Below are 21,706 nucleotides of genomic sequence, written 5' to 3'. Positions count from 1 at the left end.
CTCAGCTGTGGGTTAATACAGAAAACAGTTAACACAGAGGACTAGTAAATGGTGAAAGAGTGTTTTTTTTTTCTTTTTTTAATAATTTACTTGTACTGAAAAACCCAATTATAGAGCCCTGATGAGTCTCAGAAAGTACACACAGATACTCTGATAGTACGACTAATTAGATACTACAACCGATGTCCTTGGTGAAGAGAAACAGAAATGCTACTTTCAGAATTAAGTGCATCTAGTTGGAAAAAATGACATGGGAAAGGAAAGATTTAGTAGCACAAGCACATTTAATTGAAGAGACACAGAAGGAAGTTCAAGTATCTTAGAGTATATACACATTCCTTATTTTTTTTTCAAGTATTACTTGTTACCATCAATTCTTTAATTGATCATAAGGTCGAGGCCACATGCATATGCAGTTACAGTGGAAACGTATGATACAAATAGAACCACAGACAATTGAAACATATGAAACAAATAGAACCACAGACAAATACTTGGGAGACACTATGTGGCAAAGCCTCAAGCCTGAAGGGATATGCTACCCAGAAACCCTGTGAGCGGGAACCCTTTCTGCTACGATAATGCGAGACAGGAAGCCTATGCTAGGAGACAAATGCCCCAGGATCGAACAAAAAGACAAAAAGTGAAGGAACTTATTGATAATGTTAACAAGTTAGAAAAAAGAATTAGAATGTTATATTAATAAAAATCAAGAATTAGAATAATGTAAGTGAATTATTTTTTTGGTATCAATAAGATAGACAAGGCTTCTTTGAATCTGATTAAAAAAAAACTAGGAAGAAAGACAATTATAGGTATTCAACAAAATAGAAGAAAAATAACCATGGTTACAAAAATAATAACTCAACATAATAATAAAATAATAAGTTCTTATTACTAATAATAACTTTACATAAAGAGTGAAAGGCTCACAATAAATCATTTCCTCTAAAAATTATGTTTATTTTTTTCTGGCAGAATTTAATGGAAACCAGCACATCATGTGTATAAATTTTCTGGCCTCTGTAGGAAAGATTTATCTCTACTTATTTATTCTGCCTCTAGCCTCCCCATAAATTTCAGTGCAGCTCATTGTCACTAAAAGCACTAGTTAATTGGGGGTGTGTGTGTGAGTGTACAAGAATACATCATCAGCTCTATGGCAACACATTTTAATGTTCAATGAAATTGGTGATTTCCTAGCAAAACATAAATTATTCACAGTGACTCAAATAAAAGTGCAAAGTGTAAATAAACAGAAAACCCGAGAAGAGATTTGAAAAGAGTTTAAAGTTTGAATGCTGAGAAAGACACAAGCAAGGGAGGTGTGTAAGGAAGTTCTCTCTCTTCCAAGTCTGGAGAACTTGAGCGTTGAGAACTGCACTGTCACAGCTAGTGCAAAAATGGCCTAATTCCTGTGTACCATTTTACAAAGGCAGTGTTAAGTGTAATATGCCTGAGCCAGATAATTACATAAAGCTATAGAAAAATATATGTAATCAAGATGAGCTTATTTTAGAAATACAATATTAAGTAGTTCATCCATGCAAATACTCAGTGAATCAAGGAGTTTGCATCCTACAGACCTGGCTCACTTCCTTCACCTTGTGAATTTGAGCGTCACTGGTGCCGTCCGCCGGGTCTTCTGAGTCTTCTCCAAGCAGGATGGCATTTCTTGGCCCCCTTGGGTTTGAGGAAACTGTTTGAGGTTTTGGCCAGTTAGGAATGAGTGGAAGTCATATATTCAGCTTATGAACCTACGTTTGATTGTCTCCTGCAAGACTAGTTCAAGAAAGGTGCCCCTAGGGGCACCGGGCTGCCTCAGTGCGTGGAGTGTGAGACTCTGGATCTCGGGGCCGTGGGTTCGAGCCCCATGTTGGGTGGAGAGAGTACTTAAAAATAAAATCTCACAAAAGATTCCTCTCTGTGTGATGAGAGAGAGTCATTTCTCACACAGGCTACGTAACCAAGAAAAAGGAAGGAGCCCTTGAATACGTAGCCTGTGGGAGGAATGACTCTCTCATCACAGTTAGTACAGTTGTGGAGTTGTTCCTATACCATGATGTAATCTAAGCTGGCTGATATGGCAAACCTGACTTCATCGCTGAATACTTTTTTGTTTAATTCTGTTGACTGAGAATATAACAATTAAAACATCTATTTCATCAGGATAAAGTGATACAAATTCTAACACACATGAAATTACAAAGTGATATGTAAAAGACAAGATATTAATAAATAATAGTGATGTATGACAATGCTGGCACATTTCAAGAAATATAACACTCAAAATTTTTAAAAACCTTTACTGAAATGAAGGAAATATACAGATTTGTATTTAGGTGGGAAGTAAGGCTTATAAAAATAAGGCAATTCACATAGATTTAGAAAGGTCTCATATAGCAGATTTAACAAAAAAAATCTATATTTGCTATAGGTCTTTCTTATATAGTATCATTGAATAGTAAAACATGAAATAAGTAAGATTGTTTAATTTTGCTTATGTCATATTCTAAAAAAACATTTGCTGCAGCATGTCAGAAATGTAGGAATAAAGGCTAAAATATAAATAACTTATACAATGATTATAAAAATAATCATAAAATGGGAATAAATAAATAATAAATAAAATTCCTAAAGTCAATTATTAAAAATTAGTTGTTTTAAGATTATGATTGCATAAAGTAGTGAATGTTTTCTTTAAGAACTCAAAGTCATAAAAATGACTCTGATTTCCTGTTATGTCTAACTCTAGACATAATGCCCACCTATCACAGCTGATTTAGAATAGAAACTGTATCAAGAAAAGCACGATCTGCACAGTGGCCATTTGTGTTCTCCCCCATTAACGTGTTTTTGAAATTCTACCTCCCCTTTACTCGGAACAATTTTTTAAATAAAATTTAGAATATGCTTTATTATAATTTTGTATCCTGCTTTGCATAATGTAATGTTGTAATTGCAAAATTACCCATAGTAACAAAATCTCGGAACATTATTTCAAATGTATTAGTGCCATTCCAATATGTAGTCATAAACTTTGCATAAATTTTTACTTTTTCCTTTTAATATTCCATTATAAATGAAGCCACCGTGATTACCTTTATAGATTTCTCTGTCAGATGTTTTTCTCCAGCAACAAAACCTGGTTGAAATCGTGTACAGTTTCTCAGCATTTTAAGGCCTTATGGGTATATCTCCATAAAAGGCATATTTTTTTTTCAAAAATGATTATTTTTAACTCGGGACATTTGTATGTTTTATTTCTTATCTATGGATTTACAAATTTGATTACAAAGATGGCAAAGAACTTTGAGAAGGAAAATCTGAAAAAATATGTGGCTGGGCAAAAACTTGTGAAATATATGTATGTCACTACTTAAAAATTCCTATAGCTTATACAGAAACGCAAGACCCATTTTCCTGAGCACCAGGCACATACCTTCCTGAAACTTCTTTACTTCTTTATAATCATGGATTATTCAAACGGACTGATGCCGATTAATTCTGTCTATCGAATTCGGAAATTTTGTTTTGCTCTATAACATTCCCTAATAATTTAGTTTGATGTAGGTGGCAAGTCACGTTAATAAAACAGACACCATGCAGAGTGGATCAGAACACACATCACTGAAATGTATCTGCCCATGCACACACACACACACTGACACACAAACGCACACCGACACACACACACGCACACCCCGCAGGGTATTTCCATTCTGATGGGAAGCAGTTTGTTTGCTTGTCAGTAGATGTTTGTGGAATCACAAACACATATGCGATATGGGCATCAGGGCTGTGCTCTCACGAATCCGTTGTGACAGTTGGATGTGACGGTTCAAGCGGGTCATTCATCGCGCACTTACACCCTGACCTTTTTGGATCATGGGGGGTTTGCTGTGGGTTGATGATGGATGTCGGATGAGGGATAGATGGGCTCTGCTTTCAATACATGCTGTTTACCTGGGAGTACGTTTAGCGTGAATACTTGAAAACGTGAAGTCCGTGAAGACAAGCGCAGTCCTGCGGACACGGGCGCTGCCCGGGGCGTCCCCGTGCACTCGGTGGGACCCGCTGACACCTGCACTCTCTTTCAGCGCCATGTGGTGGACACCTGACAGCTTCCAGCGGACTCATTTTGCCTCCCGGATGGCCAGGGTACTATAAAGATTCTTTAAATTGTGAGTGGATCATTGAAGCGAAACCAGGACATTCCATCAAAATAACTTTTGATAGGTAAGAAAAAGAGGTTCCCTTTCTTAACTCGGACCTGACAACCCATGCATGTCCAATGTCTTTACTTAAGAGGATCGTGAGGCTTAGAAATAGGACAATTCCTGGTTGGTTTCCCCAGAGGAGTTCACTTCAAAGGAAACAGGCGTTTGGCTGATAATGTTTCATTCTTCTTGAACTTTACCCTCTATGTCTGCAGCTACGTCCTCTCCAAAGGCTTGGTCAGAGAGTGGCAGTCCCAGATCATTATTCCCCAGAGCTCGCAAATACTGGCCTTCATGTCCAGCCCTGGGTTTTGGACCTGTGGCTAAAATACACTCTGATTGCAAATGGAAGCCTGTGGTGTCCCTGAGGTGCCTTTTGGAAGAGCCCAGGAAAATGTTTTCTTGCTCTAGTGATGTTTTGGTTGCAGAACTCACACCTGTGAGTGACAGATTAGTGACCTGTGAGTGGTTCTATCCCTGGAGTGGTGTGGCTTCGCTATTTGATAATGCATTCGATAGTCATTTTTTTAAAGATTTTATTTATTTATCTGAAAGACAGTGAGAGAGCACAAGCAGGGGCAGTGGGAGAGTAAGAAGCAGGCTTCCCACTGAGCAGGGAGCCTGATGCGAGGCTCCATCCCAGACCCCAGGATCACCTGAGCCGAAGGCAGACGCTTAACCAGCTGAGCCACCCAGGTGCCCCATGAATTCAATAATATGAAAAAATAATCATGCAATTTGAATGATCCATAATAAAATGTGTTTCCATTTGTCTCTGCAGTAAAATCACCTTGATGATTAACAGCCAGAAATGTTTTCAGAAAGATACCTGCTTTAAAATAGAAGGAGACATATTTGTTTAGTGTTTTAAGCTTAATCTCTGAACAATTTTAAGCTTCCTCTAACAATGAACTTCTTGACTAAAAGAGTTTGGGTTTTAATATTCAGGATATTATAATGTCTCAAGGCAGATTAACACTGTTATATTGTTTTGTTTGTTTTCCACTAATTTTCTATTAATAATAATATATACAGGAAGATTTTTAGTGGGAATCACATTATCATTTAGCACTATTTGTATTTGAAGTTATTGTTCATTTTATTACGTCTGGTAGCATAATAATCTCCAGTAGGATAATCTCCCAGAAGAAAATTAAAATTGTGGCTTATGTATCCATTACACTGGAGAATGGATCCTTGCATATAAACTTAATCATTAAGGAAAAAATTAACTCTGTAATATCCAGTGGATTACACTGGGTTCCTTATTAATTTTCATAATTTTCTGGTATTGAGAGGGGGAAGAGCAAAGCCCTTCCTGATTCCTGGCATCACATCAAGTGTAAATCATTAGTAAAACTTGTGACTTTACATCCTGGTTTGTTACAAGTGTTGAGCACACTGTTTTCTGTTCACACTCCTGAACAGAGACATACAATTTTTCTCTATCTTTAGGGATTAGGGAACTGTGATACTTTGCTGAATTCCATCTGTAAGAGCCAGTATTTCTGACATTTTTAGGTATTTGTGATTGTTACACGACTCTAAAGATTTCTGTCTCCAGCAGAGGGCTGACATCCTAATAAAGCATGTGTTTGTAAATATAACTATAAGAGACCCTACTGATGTTATTGGTGTACAAAGTGCATCGAGTTGCGGAATAGTGGGAAACACGTGAAGCGCCCTCTCCCAGGCTCCCCTGGGAATCTTCCCGCTGTCGCGAGGGGCACTCTCTGAGTCCTCGCTGTTGCTCCAGAAAGAAGATGTGAAAACTGTAGCACAGATTTTTCAAGTGAGATTTAGTTCATGCTTATCCAGACCTCTTAAATCTAAGCTCAGATCACTGAGAAACCACAGGGTCTGTAGAGGACATTATAGAAAGGTAAAAGAGGAAAACCTGCCCCATTGGACCCCCAAAGCCGAGCCCGTGGTCAGGGGAAGTGACCGGTGTTTCCAGTTCTCTGTGGAAGATCCGGGCCCCAGGGCCATCCCAAGTTCGTTGCAAGAATATGGCGTCATCATGCATTTGCTCTCAGAGGAGTCTACACGATCCAGTGAGAACCAGGGCAGAGCCCGACGCTTTGTGCACCTGCTTGTGGTTACAAGCCGTGCGGCTGGGGATCCTGTGTGTGCCCTCGCTCGCTCTTCCTCTCTGTCAGCATTATTGGATGAAGAGGATGGGGGATGACTACCCAGGCTTCCACAGAGTCTTAGTCTGAAAGTCACCGAGTGAATCAGGGGTTCCCTGAGCATAAGCTGCTTCCTGAGAGCACAGTCGGACCCTCAGAAATCGGGTTAGCTCTTGGAGGATGAGCTGGGCCCATTTAGACAAATATCTCAGTACCTGGAATGGTGTCTTCATTGCTTCAAAGAGGACCCAAGTGGCTGTGACTGGGTGTAAATGTAACATCAGGCCAGATTCTCTGGAAGCATAGCATCCTTCTCGAAGAGAAGTTGAGCACTTTCTGGAAGCTGTTGCGATCGTTGAAGCAGCATTTCTTTTCTGAAGCAGGAATGTGCTGATTCTTCTTCCAGGGGCCAGAAAGAGTTAATGCAGCTTTAAAAGACACAGGATTTTTTTTTTCCTGAAAAGTATTTAAAATATTGCCATGTATTTTGAATTACTCTCCTCCTTTAGGAGATTATGTTTCTTCATGTGCGCATTTCAGAATATGCATGATCAAGCTGAACAGAGGATCATGAAACAGATTTTGAAAATGTGTAATGATTGTTCACTAATTGGTGTTTTTTAATTTAATTCCCCCCTCCCTTCCTTTCCTTTCCTTTCCTTTCCTTTCCTTTCCTTTCCTTTCCTTTCCTTTCCTTTCCTTTCTTTCCTTCCTTATTTCGTCCCTCCCTTCCTCTTTCCTTCCTTCCTTCCTTTTTTCCTTCTTTACTTCATCTCTCTAAACACTAACCTGGTTCACAGTATTTTTATTTTAGAGCTAAAGACTGCAGTCTTTTGAGTTTGGGATGTTGCATGACTTAGTATTCAGTACTAGGGGAGGGTTTAGGCTGTACCTTTTCTTCTGGAAAAACTGATGCTTCAATATCATTTGTGCCTCGGTGTTTTTTAAGTTTGTAAAACTCTAAGTCTTTTATTTGTAGTGATACACATCAGTTTGCAATTAATGAATGAAGATATTTGCGGAATGTCTATAAGTCAGTGCAGCTTTGCTTCTCTGACTGGATACAAATCTCCACAGATTTCAGACAGAAGTCAACTATGACACTCTGGAGGTCCGAGACGGGCCCGCCAGCTCGTCCCCGCTGATCGGAGAGTACCACGGCACACAAGCTCCCCAGTTCCTGATCAGCACAGGTCACTTCATGTACCTGTTGTTCACTACTGACAACAGCCGCTCCAGCGTGGGCTTCCTCATTCACTACGAGAGTAAGTCAGAAGGGCACGCTGGCCATCACTGGTCTGCGTTCCAGACGCGCGTCTGGGTCCCGGGCATGCACCTGACCGTCACTGCCTCTGTCAGCACCGCATCATCATAAGCACTTTTTCTTATTAATAAGAGAGCATCTTGTGGGTTTTTACTTTAAAACTCCAAGAAAGTATGTGTTTATTATAAAATTAAATAATTAAATAGTGTGTTCATTCACTACAAGATGTAATGATAAACTTCTACCATGAGAAATAGAGCTCCTGGCCAGAGAGGCTATCACTACAATTGTATCTCCTGAACAACGGCTTAGGGGGATTCTTTGCTGGAAAAGCATGGTTAGGGCCAACGTGGTTCTTATCTGTTGGTTTCTTCACATGAGCATGTGTTCCTGGGGAAAGGAACATGGAATGTAGACAGCAGCTGGACCTCATGAAATGACATGTGACTATTGCTTTGAAAAAGTGTGAACAAGAGTTAAAATGATTATTAGAAACAATTAAAACAATTGCTAAAATATGACTGGGAAGGGTATCCTGCCCAATGTGAAATGCTTACATTTATGTTTCCATACATACAAATTTGTCTTAACATTAGCTTCTGAAATTAGAAGATCAGGTCGCTATATTTTATGATTTTATAATTTTTTTATATTATGTTAGTCACCACACAGTACCTCATTAGTTTTCGATGCAGTGTTCCATGATTCATTGTTTGTGTATAACACCCAGTGCTCCATGTAATCCGTGCCCTCCTTAATGCCCATCACTGGGCCAACCTATCCCCCACCCACTCCCCTCTAAAATCCTCAGTTTGTTTCCCAGAAGGCCATAGTCTGTCATGGTTCATCCTCCACCCTCTGATTTACCCACCTTCATTTTCCCCTTCTTTCTTCTAATGTCCTCCATGCTATTCCTTATGTTCCACAAATAAGTGAACCTATATAATTGTCTTTTTCTGTTTGACTTATTTCACTCAGCATAATCTCCTCCAATTCCATCCATGTTGATGCACATATTGAGTATTCATCCTGATGGCTGCGTAATATTCCATTGTGTATATGGACCACATCTTCTTTATCCATTTGTCTGTTAAAGGGCATCTCAACTCTTTCCACAGTTTGGTAACGGTGGCCAGTGCTACTATGAACATTGGGATACAGATGGCCCTTCTATTCACTACATCTGTATCTTTGGGGTAAATACCCAGTAGTGCAATTGCTGGGTCATAGGGAAGCTCTATTTTTAACTTTTTGAGGAATCTCCACACTGTTTTCGAAAGCAGCTGCACCAACTTGCATTCCCACCAACAGTGTAGGAGGGTTTCCCTTTCTCCACATCCTCTCCAACACTTGTTGTTTCTTGCCTTGTCAATTTTTGCCATTCTAACTGGTGTAAGGTGGTGTCTCAATGTAGTTTTCATCTGAATTTCCCTGATGGCTAATGATGGTGAACATTTTTTCATGTGTCTGTTAGCCCTTTGTATGTCGTCTTTGAAGAAGTGTCTGTCTGTTCATGTTGTCTGCCCATTTTTTGACTAGGTTATTTGTTTTTTGGGTGTTAAGTTTGAGAAGTTCTTTACAGACCAGCCCTTTATCTGTAATGTAATTTACAAATATCTTCTCCCATTCTGTGGTTTGTCTCTTTGTTTTGTTGGCTATTTCCTTTGCTGTGCAGAAGCTTTTTATCTTGGTAAAGTCCCAGAAGTACATTTTCGCTTTTGTTTCCCTTGCTTTTGGAGACTTGTTTTGAAAGTTGGTGTGGCCGATGTCGAAGAGGTTACCGCCTATGTTATCCTCTAGGATTCTGGTAGATTCCTGCCTCATGTTGAGGTCTTTTATCCAATTCGAGTTTATCTTTGTGTACAGTGTAAGAGAATGGTCGAGTTTCATTCTTCTACACATAGCTGTCCAATTTTCCCAGCACCATTGATTGAAGAGACAGTATTTTTTCCACTAGATATTCTTTCCTGCTTTATCAAAGATCATTTGACCATAGAGTTTAGGGTCCATCTCTGGGGTCTCTATTCTGTTTCACTGGTCTATGTGTCTGTTTTGTGCCAGTACCATGTTGTCTTGGTGATCACAGCTTTGTAATATAGCTTGAAATCACACAACATGATGCCCCTGGCTTTGTTTTACTTTTTCAACATTTCTTTGGTGATTTGGGATCTTTTCTGGTTCCATACAAATTTTAGGATTGTTTGTTCCAGCACTTTGAATAATGCCATCGGTAATTTGATTGGGATGGCATTGAAGGTATAGATTGCTCTAGGCAGTATAGACATTTTAACAATGTTTATTCTTCTGATCCATGAGCATGGAATGCTCTTCCATCTTTTTGTGTCTTCTTCAATATCTTTCATGAGTGTTGTGTAGTTCCTCGAGTACAGATCCTTTACCTCTTTAGTTAGGATTCTTCCCAGGCATCTTATGGTTCTTGGTGCTATAGTAAGTGGAATCGATTCTCTAATTTCCCTTTCTGTATTTTCGTTGTTCGTGTATAAGAAAGCAACTGATTTCTGGGCATTGATTTTGTATCCTGCCACATTACTGAATCACTGTATGAGTTCTAGTAGTTTGGGGATGGAGTCTTTTGGGTATTTTATAGTAATATGTCAGCAGATATACTGTTGGAATACAGCTGAGGGGGTTCACCATGGGAATGCATGTTTTACACCAGCTGATTAAAACAAACAAACCCAAGGTGCTTGGGTGGCTCCATTGGAGAAGCGTCTGTCTTGGTTCAGGTCATGATCTCAGGGCTCTGGGATTGAGCCCTGCATCGACTCCCTGATCAGTGGGGAGTCTGCTTCTTCCTCTCCCTCTGCCTGCTCCTGCCCCATGCTCTTGCTCGCTCTCAATCAAATAAATAAGTTAATCAAATATTTTTAAAAAATGAAAATAAACACTATGCCCTCTGAAAATGCTTCATTTTCAGAGTAAAGTGAAAAAGATGGATGAATGCAGGCTAACACTGGATCTAAGGGAATAAAACCCTATTTTTCAAGATTTTTATGGTTGTTCTTTTTCACAGTCTTATTCTTAAACAAGCAAAATGAAGTTTCAGTGTTATCTAAATATATATATATATATATATATATATATATATATACACACACACACACACATATGTATATGTATACACACACACACACAATTTCACAAATGCTGATGAATGAGGTAATATCTAACATGTTAGATGTTTAATCATATTTTTTTTCTTGCCTTCCTGTCCAGTCATCACCCCCTTGCTACTCGTGCCGGCCTCTGCAAACCCCACTCAACAGCTCAGATCAATGACCTGCGATGTATATCTCTCTGATTCACTTGCTCATATATGGGATTACATGCACACCTGTACCTGCATATACACGTATACAAGTCAATGTGTACTTCTTGATGAAAAAAGTCACATTACACTTGTTTGGATAGCAAGAAAATTGACTGTTCATGATATAATGATCAATTTCAAACTTAATTCAGTTAGTTTCACTTCAAATACATGCAACTTTTATTTCAAAGTAACATATTTTTTAGACTCAGGATACAATTTAAGAACCAGAGACTTTCATATTTTATTCCTTTCTAATGTCCCTTCTTGTCATTACTTTTCTTTGGAGTAGAGATATGTGCACGTTAAAACCATCTGGATCTGCAAAGCTTCTAAACACCAATGACCAAAATACTTATTCCCTCTGGCACAGCCCAGTTCTTAAGTCTGGAGCTCCTTGGCCTTTGAAGACCCAGGTGGATGAAACCTAAGAGAACAAATATTTTCTAGTCCTGAGAAACCCTGGAACATTCTTCCCTCTCCTCTCCCTCATTTGTGTAGCCATAGATTAGTTTGCCTATTTTTTCCAGAATTCTTTAAAAAAAATGTGTCATAAGCCTACAGGCAGGTCGTGGAAGCTGACGACATTTGCTCGCCAAACTGGTTTAAACAAATGGGTTGTTCCTCCTCATTTTTTCTGGATTCGAAGAATAAAAGGAAGTCAGCTCACACATTCTTACCTAGCTTCTCATCCTTACTAACAGAATATCTTATACAGATAATTGGAGCAATAATTGTTACAGTGTTACATGAATGAGTCTGTGACATTTCAGGATTCTTTTCGTTTCTCCCGTGTGTGACAGTAGACCTGAGCCTTAGCAAGGTGTGCGTCCATAGCCTGGAGTGAGCTCTCAGGCAACAGTCCTCATTGTCTTTTTTTGTTCAGAGTGTCAATAAAAGAAGACGAAAGCAATCACAGCTGGTGCCTTTGCAGTGGAGTGATAATTGTGTGGCTGTTGGACATTTCTGATCCCTTGAGGTTTAGAATCCCTTCCCCCTCATCCTTGTCAGGAAGAACAGGAAAGTAGCTCTGTAGTCCCTGAAGACCACAGAACCATCGCTGGTGGCTAGGATGGGTAAGGTCACCATAGCATCCAAGTGCCCCACACTCTTGGAAGGGACACAGGTCTAAAGCCCCAGGCTGACTTTTACATTAGGAAGTCCTAATGGTCCTTTCAGAAGGCCCCCAGCATTTTTATGAATTCCTCTGTAGGGAAATAGAGAAAGTATATGAGGAAAATATTACCTGGGAACACCACCCTGAAGCTTGACTTGTTATCACCTTGATTGATTTGTCAGTTATTCTGTATTTGGGGAGAAACAAGGAAATATGCAAAAGCAGGATATGGCATTTTTGTCAGGAAATGAGTCTGGAAACGCCTGGAATCCGAGACCTGGCACCTGCCGGCTGGCCTTGTGTGTAACCCTTACCTGCCGGCTTCGAAACGGGACAGATGCCGAAGATCGGCTGGGACATTCCGTGTTGCTGCAGCCGTCGGGGGACAGAGACCCGATGCCAGCTCAGGCGGTCGTCCTTGTTTAGAAAGCATGCTCCAAGGTCACTATACATTAGCAGTCACCCGGGAATCCTGGTAGAATGCAGGCTCCTACGTTCACCGTCCAGCTGGGGCTTCAGGACGCCTGCGCTGCAGGCAGAATTCTGGGTTTCTGTCACATCCTCTCGGGGGTGGCATGAAGGTGGCAGTGGGTGCCCGACCCAGCCCAGGCAGGCCACGACAGGTGCAGCCCTGACTCAGGAGTTCCAGGGAGGAGGAGAACCTGTGGGCAGGAGGGCGGAGAGGAGGCACAGGGAACACTCATGGAACAGAAGAGTAGAGAGCAGAGGGAGAAGCAGACAGACGGGAAGAGAACATAAAGAAGATGCACATTGCCAACCCCGTTAAAATGTGGACCGTTTCTAGTATTCTTTGACGAAATCTGTTCAGAAGCCAATATATTGGAAACACTACAAAACAATTGTGATTGCTCATCGAACACATTAAAAAAAAAAGATTGTCCATGACACAAATGATTTATATCACATTCTTTATGCCATTTGAAAGTAATAATATAGCTCATCCCCTTTTCATACTTTGTCCTAAATGTTGGGCACTGTATGCCTTCCTTGCTTTAATAAAAAATATTAACGGTACTACTCCATGCCCACATGGGCCCATGAAAATCTACTTTACGCACATTACCTATTGCAGAAGTAGCCACAGTCTCTTCAAGATCGAGTTCTTTCTGCGGCGGTGGCGTAAGGTGATTGGAGCTACTGTGAGCAGCGCTACTTTCCACTCCCCTTAAATTGTAAGGCAGAAGGGCCGAAGTCATTTTTTCAATATTTTCCTTAGAGCCTGCCTAGAATTGTAGCTCTGTTCTGTGGGCTGAGTCTTATGAATCCTTGATCTTATAAATACAGGGTCCAATTACAGCCTGTCCTTTGATTACTTTACTTTTCATAAGGAATATGATACAGTTCCTTTATGTAATAGTCATTGTATTATCCCCCCAGAATAATCACGTGCTCGCTCTGTGTGTTTGTAGAGCCTTGAAACAGATGTCTCAAGTATATGGATGTTTTCCACTTATTTTAGAGCATTTTTTTGGGAAATGCTTTCAAAGGTATCTTTTAAAAACATTTCAAGAGAGAGGCGGGAGTCACTGCATGTAATTGTTTATATCCTGCTGTGCAATTCATGCACAGTGTAATTTTTAAAACTTGGAGTGACACAGAAGTATGTTTCCTGGAGTGTAGGTGTGTGAGTGTGTGTGTGCACGTGCAGATTTGTTTCTGAGATTTAATGATATTTCTTGAGATCAAAAAGGAAAGCTGATCGGGATGTAGTGGGTATGGATGCCATGCCATTGGGAAATCAGCCACGCTGTGGGCACGGGCACGCACGCCCATGTGAGCGAAGGAGAGAGCCCACTGGGGCTGAGCTGTGAGTCCCAGGGAACCATTGAACATGACCCATTCACTTAAGTTCTCGGCTTGTTTCCTGCTCTGTAAAATGGGATTGTAACCGCTAGTTCACACCCTGCAAAGGCTGTGGAAAGTGACCACCATTAGATGAAAGATACTCAGACTATCCATCCCCTTCCTGGGACGAGAACTCGCCTTAAAACAAATAGTTAAGCAGATCTTTGCTTATATCAAATGTACATTAATATAATCTGTGCCTGGAAGGCTTCAAAGTCACCAGCTTCTCTTGCTCACGGAGAGCAAGTTTATTCAGTCATGTCTTTGGGGCCAAAGGACGGGAGTGGATTTACATAGCCAGTGTCAAAAAATGCGTCATCCCTTTAAGTCCCAAGGACAGAATAGCCGGGAGGAATCCGCCTGGATCCAAAGCTTCAGCCAAATCCCCGGATGCCAGGTCCTCTTTCTGTCATCTGTGCTGGACACGAGGAGGGGGATTGCTGGAAACAATGCCTTGGGGCACTCTTGCTTCAAAGTACTTTGCACTTTTCCTTCAAGGTAAATTGGCAGCTGTCCTTACAGACTGGTCTTAGTTCATTTTGAAGGTCTGGTTCTCATGAGCCGTGTCACCCACTTGGCCCTGCAGTCTCCCTGCTGCCATCTTGTTTTGAAATCTCTGCATATAGTGCGTTTCCAGAGAAATAGACATCAGATCTGTCACAGTTCTTCCACTCAACTGCTATCCTCACACGTACCCTCCATTCTAATATGTTTTAATGCAAAGGAATAGGGTAACTGTACATTCTACAACCTAATATTTCTGTCCATTGTTTTGTAAAAATGAATGAGCGAAAGATGGAATAATGTTTTGACTTCAACATGGTATTTATGTCTTAGTTCCATTTTACGTGTCCGGAACTCCGTGTTTCTATTTGTATGCTTTGGTTTCCTCAGATGTTTTTTCTTTATTTTTCCCTACACATTTGTGTGGGAAAAAGTGTGCTTACAATTTATGAATATTATTATGAATATTGTTCATTAATATATCATTCTCACGTCACATGCAATAATCGTCCCTATTTATTTTGTCTGCTGCTGTGAGCTTATTGTTTAGTGGTGACTGGGAACCATTGGACAAAGTGGAATAATGTCGTGAAGGGTCTGTCAGGGATGTGGGGACCACTCCATTTCTTAGACAAAGCTTCTTTTGAAGGAATTCTTTTGTTAATCCATCTTCTTTTGCTAATTCTTATGTACCCATTGTAAACAGGGCGTATATCCAGTATAACTGCTGACGTGTGATGGAAGAGGTCATAAACATTACCTTAGAATATGAACGTGTGTGTAGTGGGAGAGGAAGAGAGGGGAGCAGAGTAGGTGAGGGTCCCGGGACAAATGACGCCCACCTTGTTTTTGGCAGAACTGTATCTGATGCAGGAAAGGAAAGCATGCATGCCTTTGCTGCCATGCTTTGCAAGAAGTCATGGCCATTGCATTCTGCTGTTTAGGCAGTTAAGAACATGTTAGTTCTTAGGAATTAGAGTATTTAAGAAAAAGTTCTTGAGAAAGTAGTGCTATATACGTATATTTTTTCCACTTTGCTTTTTCTTGTCATTGTTTTATTTTTTCCTTTGGAAATCTTCACTGCGACGGTCTTCCATTTTTTTACCCATTGTAACCAAACTCTGGGGTTAAGCACACAGATTTGCAAAGGGTAAAATCTGCTTATTTTGCCAATTCCTAAACCAACTGCAAGTTCAGGGTGTTCCCCAAAGACCCCTCAGTTCTGATAGTTAGATAAAAGGACTCAGCCCTTACTAAAAGCTGTTACACTCACAGTCACATTCATTACAGAAAAGGATCCAAGTTAGACCAGGCAAAGGAAAGACACATAGGATGGAATCTGGAAAGTAGTTCCTACCCTCAGCTTCCGCTTGTCTTCTCTCCCTGGAGACATGAATGATGTCCTCCTAGCCACAACGTGTGACAGTGCAAAGTCCTGCCAATCTGGGAAACTCACTGGAGCATCCATGTCCAAAGATTCTGTCCATGTTTCATTACAGAAGCATCATTGATTGAATCACGGGCTGCATAGTTGAACTCTGTCTCCAGCTGCCCCTCAGTGTAGTGTAGCCTAAAGTCCTACTGACCCTGGAGCATGCCGTGAACAATAAGGACACTCCTAGCACTTGAGAAATTCCAGGGTTGACAGGTGACCTCTGAGGGACTAGACATCTCATGGAAGGCACATTCCTTACTGCCCATTTTTCAGCAGGGTCTCAGCTATCCTTCTTGGGATCAGGTGCCTATGGAATCCTATTTTGCTGTACTAATGAAGAAATATTATCAGTTATTGTTTATTTTAAAAAGTCACCCTATTTTTTTTATCATCTATTTGACTTAATGAGAGAGGGAATAAGATAAGGTACATAACTCCAACTTTGGTAAAATCATGCAATAATTAGAAGTGTTATTCCAAAGATCATTGGGGGGGGCAGCTAAGCAGTTTGCATATTGGTAATGATTTCAGATTTTTGAGCCATAGCCCAGGTCATAATTGTTATGTTCTGAGACTTGTTGAGAGAGTTGTGTATTGCTCTAGCAAAGTCTTTTTTATTTATTTGAATACATGACCATTGCAATGACATCTTCCCCATTCCCATTTTCCTTATCTGTTCAAGTATATATTCTAAAAATAAAGACAAATCTCAGAGACAAAGAAAAGAAACTCTTATAATGACATAATCATAATCACTTGACTTTTTATAGCACTTTACTTTTTAGCGTCTTTTAGCATAGGCTAATTGTAGCCATCTCGAAAGTGGCTGACTTAAGTGCAAATTTGAAAACTGCATGGATGTATGGAATGCAATTTTAGAAAATCAGATCCAGTGCAGTTTTAATTTGCATTATGTGTGTGTAGGCTTGGGTGCCTGTGTGCATATCTATGAAAGCTGAAGTGTGACGACTGCCAAAATCGAACTGGAGCATGAAATATAACAGGAAGGGGGGAGGGCTAGGGATAGAAAACAGGACAGTACAGGCTTCATGCAGTACAGTTCCCTGGTTTTCAAATGAAGAGAAGTAACATTCAGACATAAAGGGTTATTCTGTGTTGCACTACTCACATGTCATCTGGTAAACAGTTAACAAGGTATCTCTCTACGCAGAAAAACAGGGTCAAATATAAGAAAATGTATCATTATTATTATTATTTTACATTTAGGGATTATTGGATTTACCTGAATAATTTTCCAGGTCTGATAATGTCTCAGAATATTTTATATGTATATGGAACAAGTGTTTTTTTTTTTTTTTCTTGAAACCTGCAAATTTCCGTATGTAATACATTCTTTCTGTGCGTGCAGGTGTGACCCTGGAGTCGGACTCCTGTCTCGACCCCGGGATCCCCGTGAATGGGCATCGGCATGGCAGTAATTTTGCCATCAGATCCACAGTGACATTCAGCTGCGATCCAGGATACACGCTCAGTGACGACGAGCCCCTGATCTGTGAGCGGAACCACCAGTGGAACCACGCCTTGCCCAGCTGTGACGGTAGGTGGAGATCAATGATGCAGGACATCAGAATGGAATGTAAAGACGTGGAAATGTTTAAATTGTTCGGGTGGTATCTGTGGTATTTTAAAGGGCAGTATGATTTGAAAAGTTGTACACCTTAAAAATATTTCCGTGTAATGCTTAAAGTTGACCTAGCTCGTGTTTTCCTAGGAGGCAGAGCATCTGTTTAGAACAGAGCATAAACAGTTATGGGGCAGCCTTCAGCCTTGTGCCCAAACACCAAGACGTAGGGAGCTTCACGCAGCACGTATGCTCCACGTGGCATTTGTTGAAAATAGCATGTGAACCAGGGGAATGAGTATGTGTGTTGTACATCCTCCAACGTGGCTTTCCTTGGGACCAGGTCCAAGCACCCAACAGCCATCTGCTGTTTGCACTGTTCCCTCTGAGCTCCCACCTCTGGGGGACTGCTCTCCCCAGGGCGACTGGGAAGCATTTTCTCAGAAGATCCCCAGGTGGTGTCTTGGCCATACCCGCCACTCCCCCTGCCCTGCACAGATCTGCTCTTGGAAGTCTCAAGACAACTAACATTCTTCACGATCCCACTGCATTGCTCAACTTGGTGCTAGGCTGTGTGCAGTTACAATAACCAGATACACAAAATGTTGCTTGCGTTCATTTGCAAACAAAGTAAGGGATTTGCTCTTTGGCCATAACTATAACCACATTATAACATTGTTTCTATGAAAAAAATTATATTTCACCATAACATTTTTTCAACAATGTGGTAATATAGTTGTAGGTGTGGCTTACAGAGAACCATAAAATAAGTGAATTATCTATAGAAAGCATCATACTTCATAGCAAACTGTTATAAAAAGTCCCATGAAATCAAGAACAGAGCAACTTTCTCAGTATCATAAATGTTACTTATGTTATCCAGAAGATACTAACTCATACAATAATTTAAAAAATGGTATAAATTGTAAATATTAGAAAGAGAAGACGGTCACGTTTGGCAGTAGGTACTAGTAGAGGACTGCATTCGGGATAAACGTGAACCCGTGGTCCACAAAGGATACGACACATTAGAAGTATGATATCGACAAACCCTAAAACTCCCAGGAGTATATCTAACAGGAGATATGAAGGCTTTTTTTTTTTTTCCCCCAAAGACTTATCTTAAAGGAATTTAGTGTTCACAGTGGGATACAAAAGAGTACTCTAATAAGTGGGAACACTTCGTACATTTTTAAATGGTAGGGATGAAATTTAAATATACAAGTTTTCTACAAATAGAGGGCTTGTGGGGGGAATTTATTTTTTTTCTTTTATTCCCCAAATTTTATTGAGATATAACTGACATATAATACATACAAGTTTAGGCTGTCCAGCATCATGATTTAACTTACATATATTGTGAAATGATCACCACTATAAGTGTAGCTTATATAGATACAAAAAAAGAAAACAAAGGAAAGAAAAAACAGAATTGTTCTTATACTGGGAACTCTTTGGTCTACTCTCTTACCGCTATTTCTGTGCATCCTACAACAGTAGTAGCTCTAGCCGTCCTATGGTACATGACATCATGAACACTTATTTATCTTGTGACTGTAAGTTTGTGGCTTTTGGTCACTTTCATCAAATTCCCTCTCCTCCACTCACCTCTGGTAACCACAAGTTACCATCTCTTTTTCTATGGGTTTGAGTTTTTTTTTTTTTAATTTTTTTATGAGCATACAATGTATTATTTGCTTCAGGGGTACAGGTCTGTGAATCGTCAGGCTTACACACTTCACAGCACTCACCATAGCACACACCCTCCCCAATGTCCATCACCAGCCACCCTCTCCCTGACCCCCTCCCCGCAGCAACCCTCAGTTTGTTTCCTGAGATTAAGAGTCTCTTATGGTTTGTCTCCCTCTCTGGTTTCATCCTGTTTCATTTTTCCCTCCCTTCGCTTGTGATCCTCTGTCTTGTTTCTCAAATTCCTCATATCAGTGAGGTCATATGATAATCAATCAATCTACAAATAGAGTTTTAATTTCAATAAAGTCTAAAAATAACTGGTATTCTTAATAGAAATTAATAAACGTGTTAGAAGTTGTTCTGGGAGAGTAGAGCCTCCAAACAGAAACATATATTTTTAAGAATGATAAGAAAGGACTCTCTCTGGGACCAAAGCATCTCCAAAATCACCTTTAATTAATATGAAGTCAGTGCAAAAATATTCAGATAGATGAGTGATATGGTGTGGGCATTCTAATACCTGATCTATGCATATATAGGAACTTAACTGGTTGAAATTATTCCAAAGCCATGAGGAGGGATGACTTGTTTCATAAATGATGTTGATCAACTTGGATGTTTAGGGACAATTAATGGAAAACATTGACAGATTTCACTATATACAAATTAAAAGTTCTATTTTAAAGAAAGAGATAAAGCAAAAGGATCAGACTATAGAAAATAATTGCTCTGTCCATACATGATTCTACATCATGTTATCATACCAATGGGTGGAGGGAAATGAGCAACACACATAAGACATGAGATCTGTGGGGGAAAACACGTAAGGCTGTTCACAGAAAGTGACAACAAGCCCCAAAACACTTTAAAATATGTGCACTCTGATGTGGGCTCAGGAAAATGCAAATAAAGCATGGTAATTTCTCCACCCTGTTGGGTCTGCAAAAAAGTAGAAAGGTCAACTTCTACATCATTGTGGGATTTCAGAGCTGCCTGTTCATTCTACCCTGTTGCTAAGAAGGTGAAATGATACAATGTTCTTGGAGGAAGGAGATAACGAGTCACAGGATAATGCCTGTTGTACACGTGAGCATATACACCTTATGTAATTACAGGCACATACATAGGATATGCACAGAAACTGATGGAAAACAGGCATTCTCTAAAACTGTAACCCCAGTGTCCTCATCTGGGGAGACTGGCAGGCCGTAGGGAGGGGGAAGAGAGATTTCCTACTTTTATCTCGATGTTTTTTTTTCGTGTTATGTTTATTTTTATTACCGTGTTTTATTTTCGTAATTGGAACTCTAATAATGAAAAAATAGATAAAATTTATCCATGTGATTAATGAACAGTGTCAGAAGGATACTAGCTATTGGACTCATTAAAATTTTGTAAAAATCAGAGAATATCATAAATAGTTACAAAAATATTAACTGTATTTGTAGGGTTCTTTATCATCAATAGTTACAACAAGGACACAAAGACTGATAAAGGCCTAGCCCTTAAAGTACTTAGTTGTTATTCACGTGTAACTGAACATCCGTCAAAATGTTTATTAAATCATTTGATCCAGTATTTGCAGCATGCTAATCATATAAATAATTGTGTTGGAGTATTTACCAGATATGCAAGTCCATGGCTTTATTGGGTGCCACTGTGCAAATTATATATATATATATGTAATTTTGGATGGAAGCTGACCATGGAATTTGGGAGTAGAGCGCATGTAAGCTGTTCCCTTGATTACGTTCTCGTTAGGGGCGGCTCAGTGGAGCAACAGCTGGGTTTCTGCGTTGCTTCTACTGGGGGAACTGAGTCTACTGCAGACTTTTCAGGCAGAGCTGGGAATGTTGAAAAGTTGCGGAGTCTGTAATTTAAACTCTGTGATGAAAGCACCTGGTTCATCATAAGAACATACACAACGGTCGTCCAATTCACTTGACTCCTGATCTGGCAAAGAAAAGTGACGTGTGCAAGTGAGAGAGATGTGCCCTGACCCATCTGAGATCTGTAATTTTGATTTAAACTGGGTTCTTCTCAAAAGACAACAATACTCTCCATGTATTCTTGATTTAACAGTGGTAACTTCCTTTGTTTAAATATTTAAGTATCTGGCCAGGGTAGTGTTCTCCTCTGCCCAGCACACAACGTAGGCAGACTCACCTGTTCCCCTTGCCCTCTTCTTCCCCTGGAGCAAACCCCGTGCATGCACTGGTTAGCCCTTTTCTGTCCCTGTGTATTGTGTTGCCCAAATGCCCCCCTCCTCCAGGATGAGGACGCACTCAGCCGTCACTAGAATTCTGGAATCATGCCAGGTCATTAGCATTATTAACTTTCCGAAGAGCCATTTCTCCTTATATGCAGTTCAATAAAGTGGAACTTTGATTTAATTTAAACTTATAACCCCACATAACCATAGTCCCCCTGTTTTAACCCGTGCCAGCTTCTGTAACCAAAGACCTTAGAGTAGGTGGCTAACAAGCAACAGAAATTTATTGCTCACAGTTCCGGATGGCGGGAGTCGACGTCGGAGGGACAGCGTGATGGAGGAGTTGTGACCCCA

The 21,706-nt window shown here is 40.2% G+C and overlaps 1 protein-coding gene across 1 annotated transcript in view; it reads left to right on the top strand.

The window, feature by feature from the left end:
* CSMD1 (CUB and Sushi multiple domains 1) overlaps window positions 1–21,706 on the top strand; it is a 1,958,110-nt gene that overhangs the window by 1,576,870 nt on the left and 359,534 nt on the right. The window contains exons 16-18 of the mRNA XM_032869815.1: window positions 4,101–4,239; window positions 7,427–7,614; window positions 17,236–17,424. Of these exons, the coding sequence (XP_032725706.1) occupies window positions 4,101–4,239; window positions 7,427–7,614; window positions 17,236–17,424 (516 nt within the window). The remainder of the gene's footprint in view (window positions 1–4,100; window positions 4,240–7,426; window positions 7,615–17,235; window positions 17,425–21,706) is intronic.

Source organism: Lontra canadensis, unplaced genomic scaffold (genome assembly GCF_010015895.1).
Source record: "Lontra canadensis isolate GAN:19392208 unplaced genomic scaffold, GSC_riverotter_1.0 scaffold39, whole genome shotgun sequence".
Taxonomy (NCBI): Eukaryota; Metazoa; Chordata; class Mammalia; order Carnivora; family Mustelidae; genus Lontra; species Lontra canadensis.
This window is presented reverse-complemented; position numbering and strand designations above follow the sequence as displayed.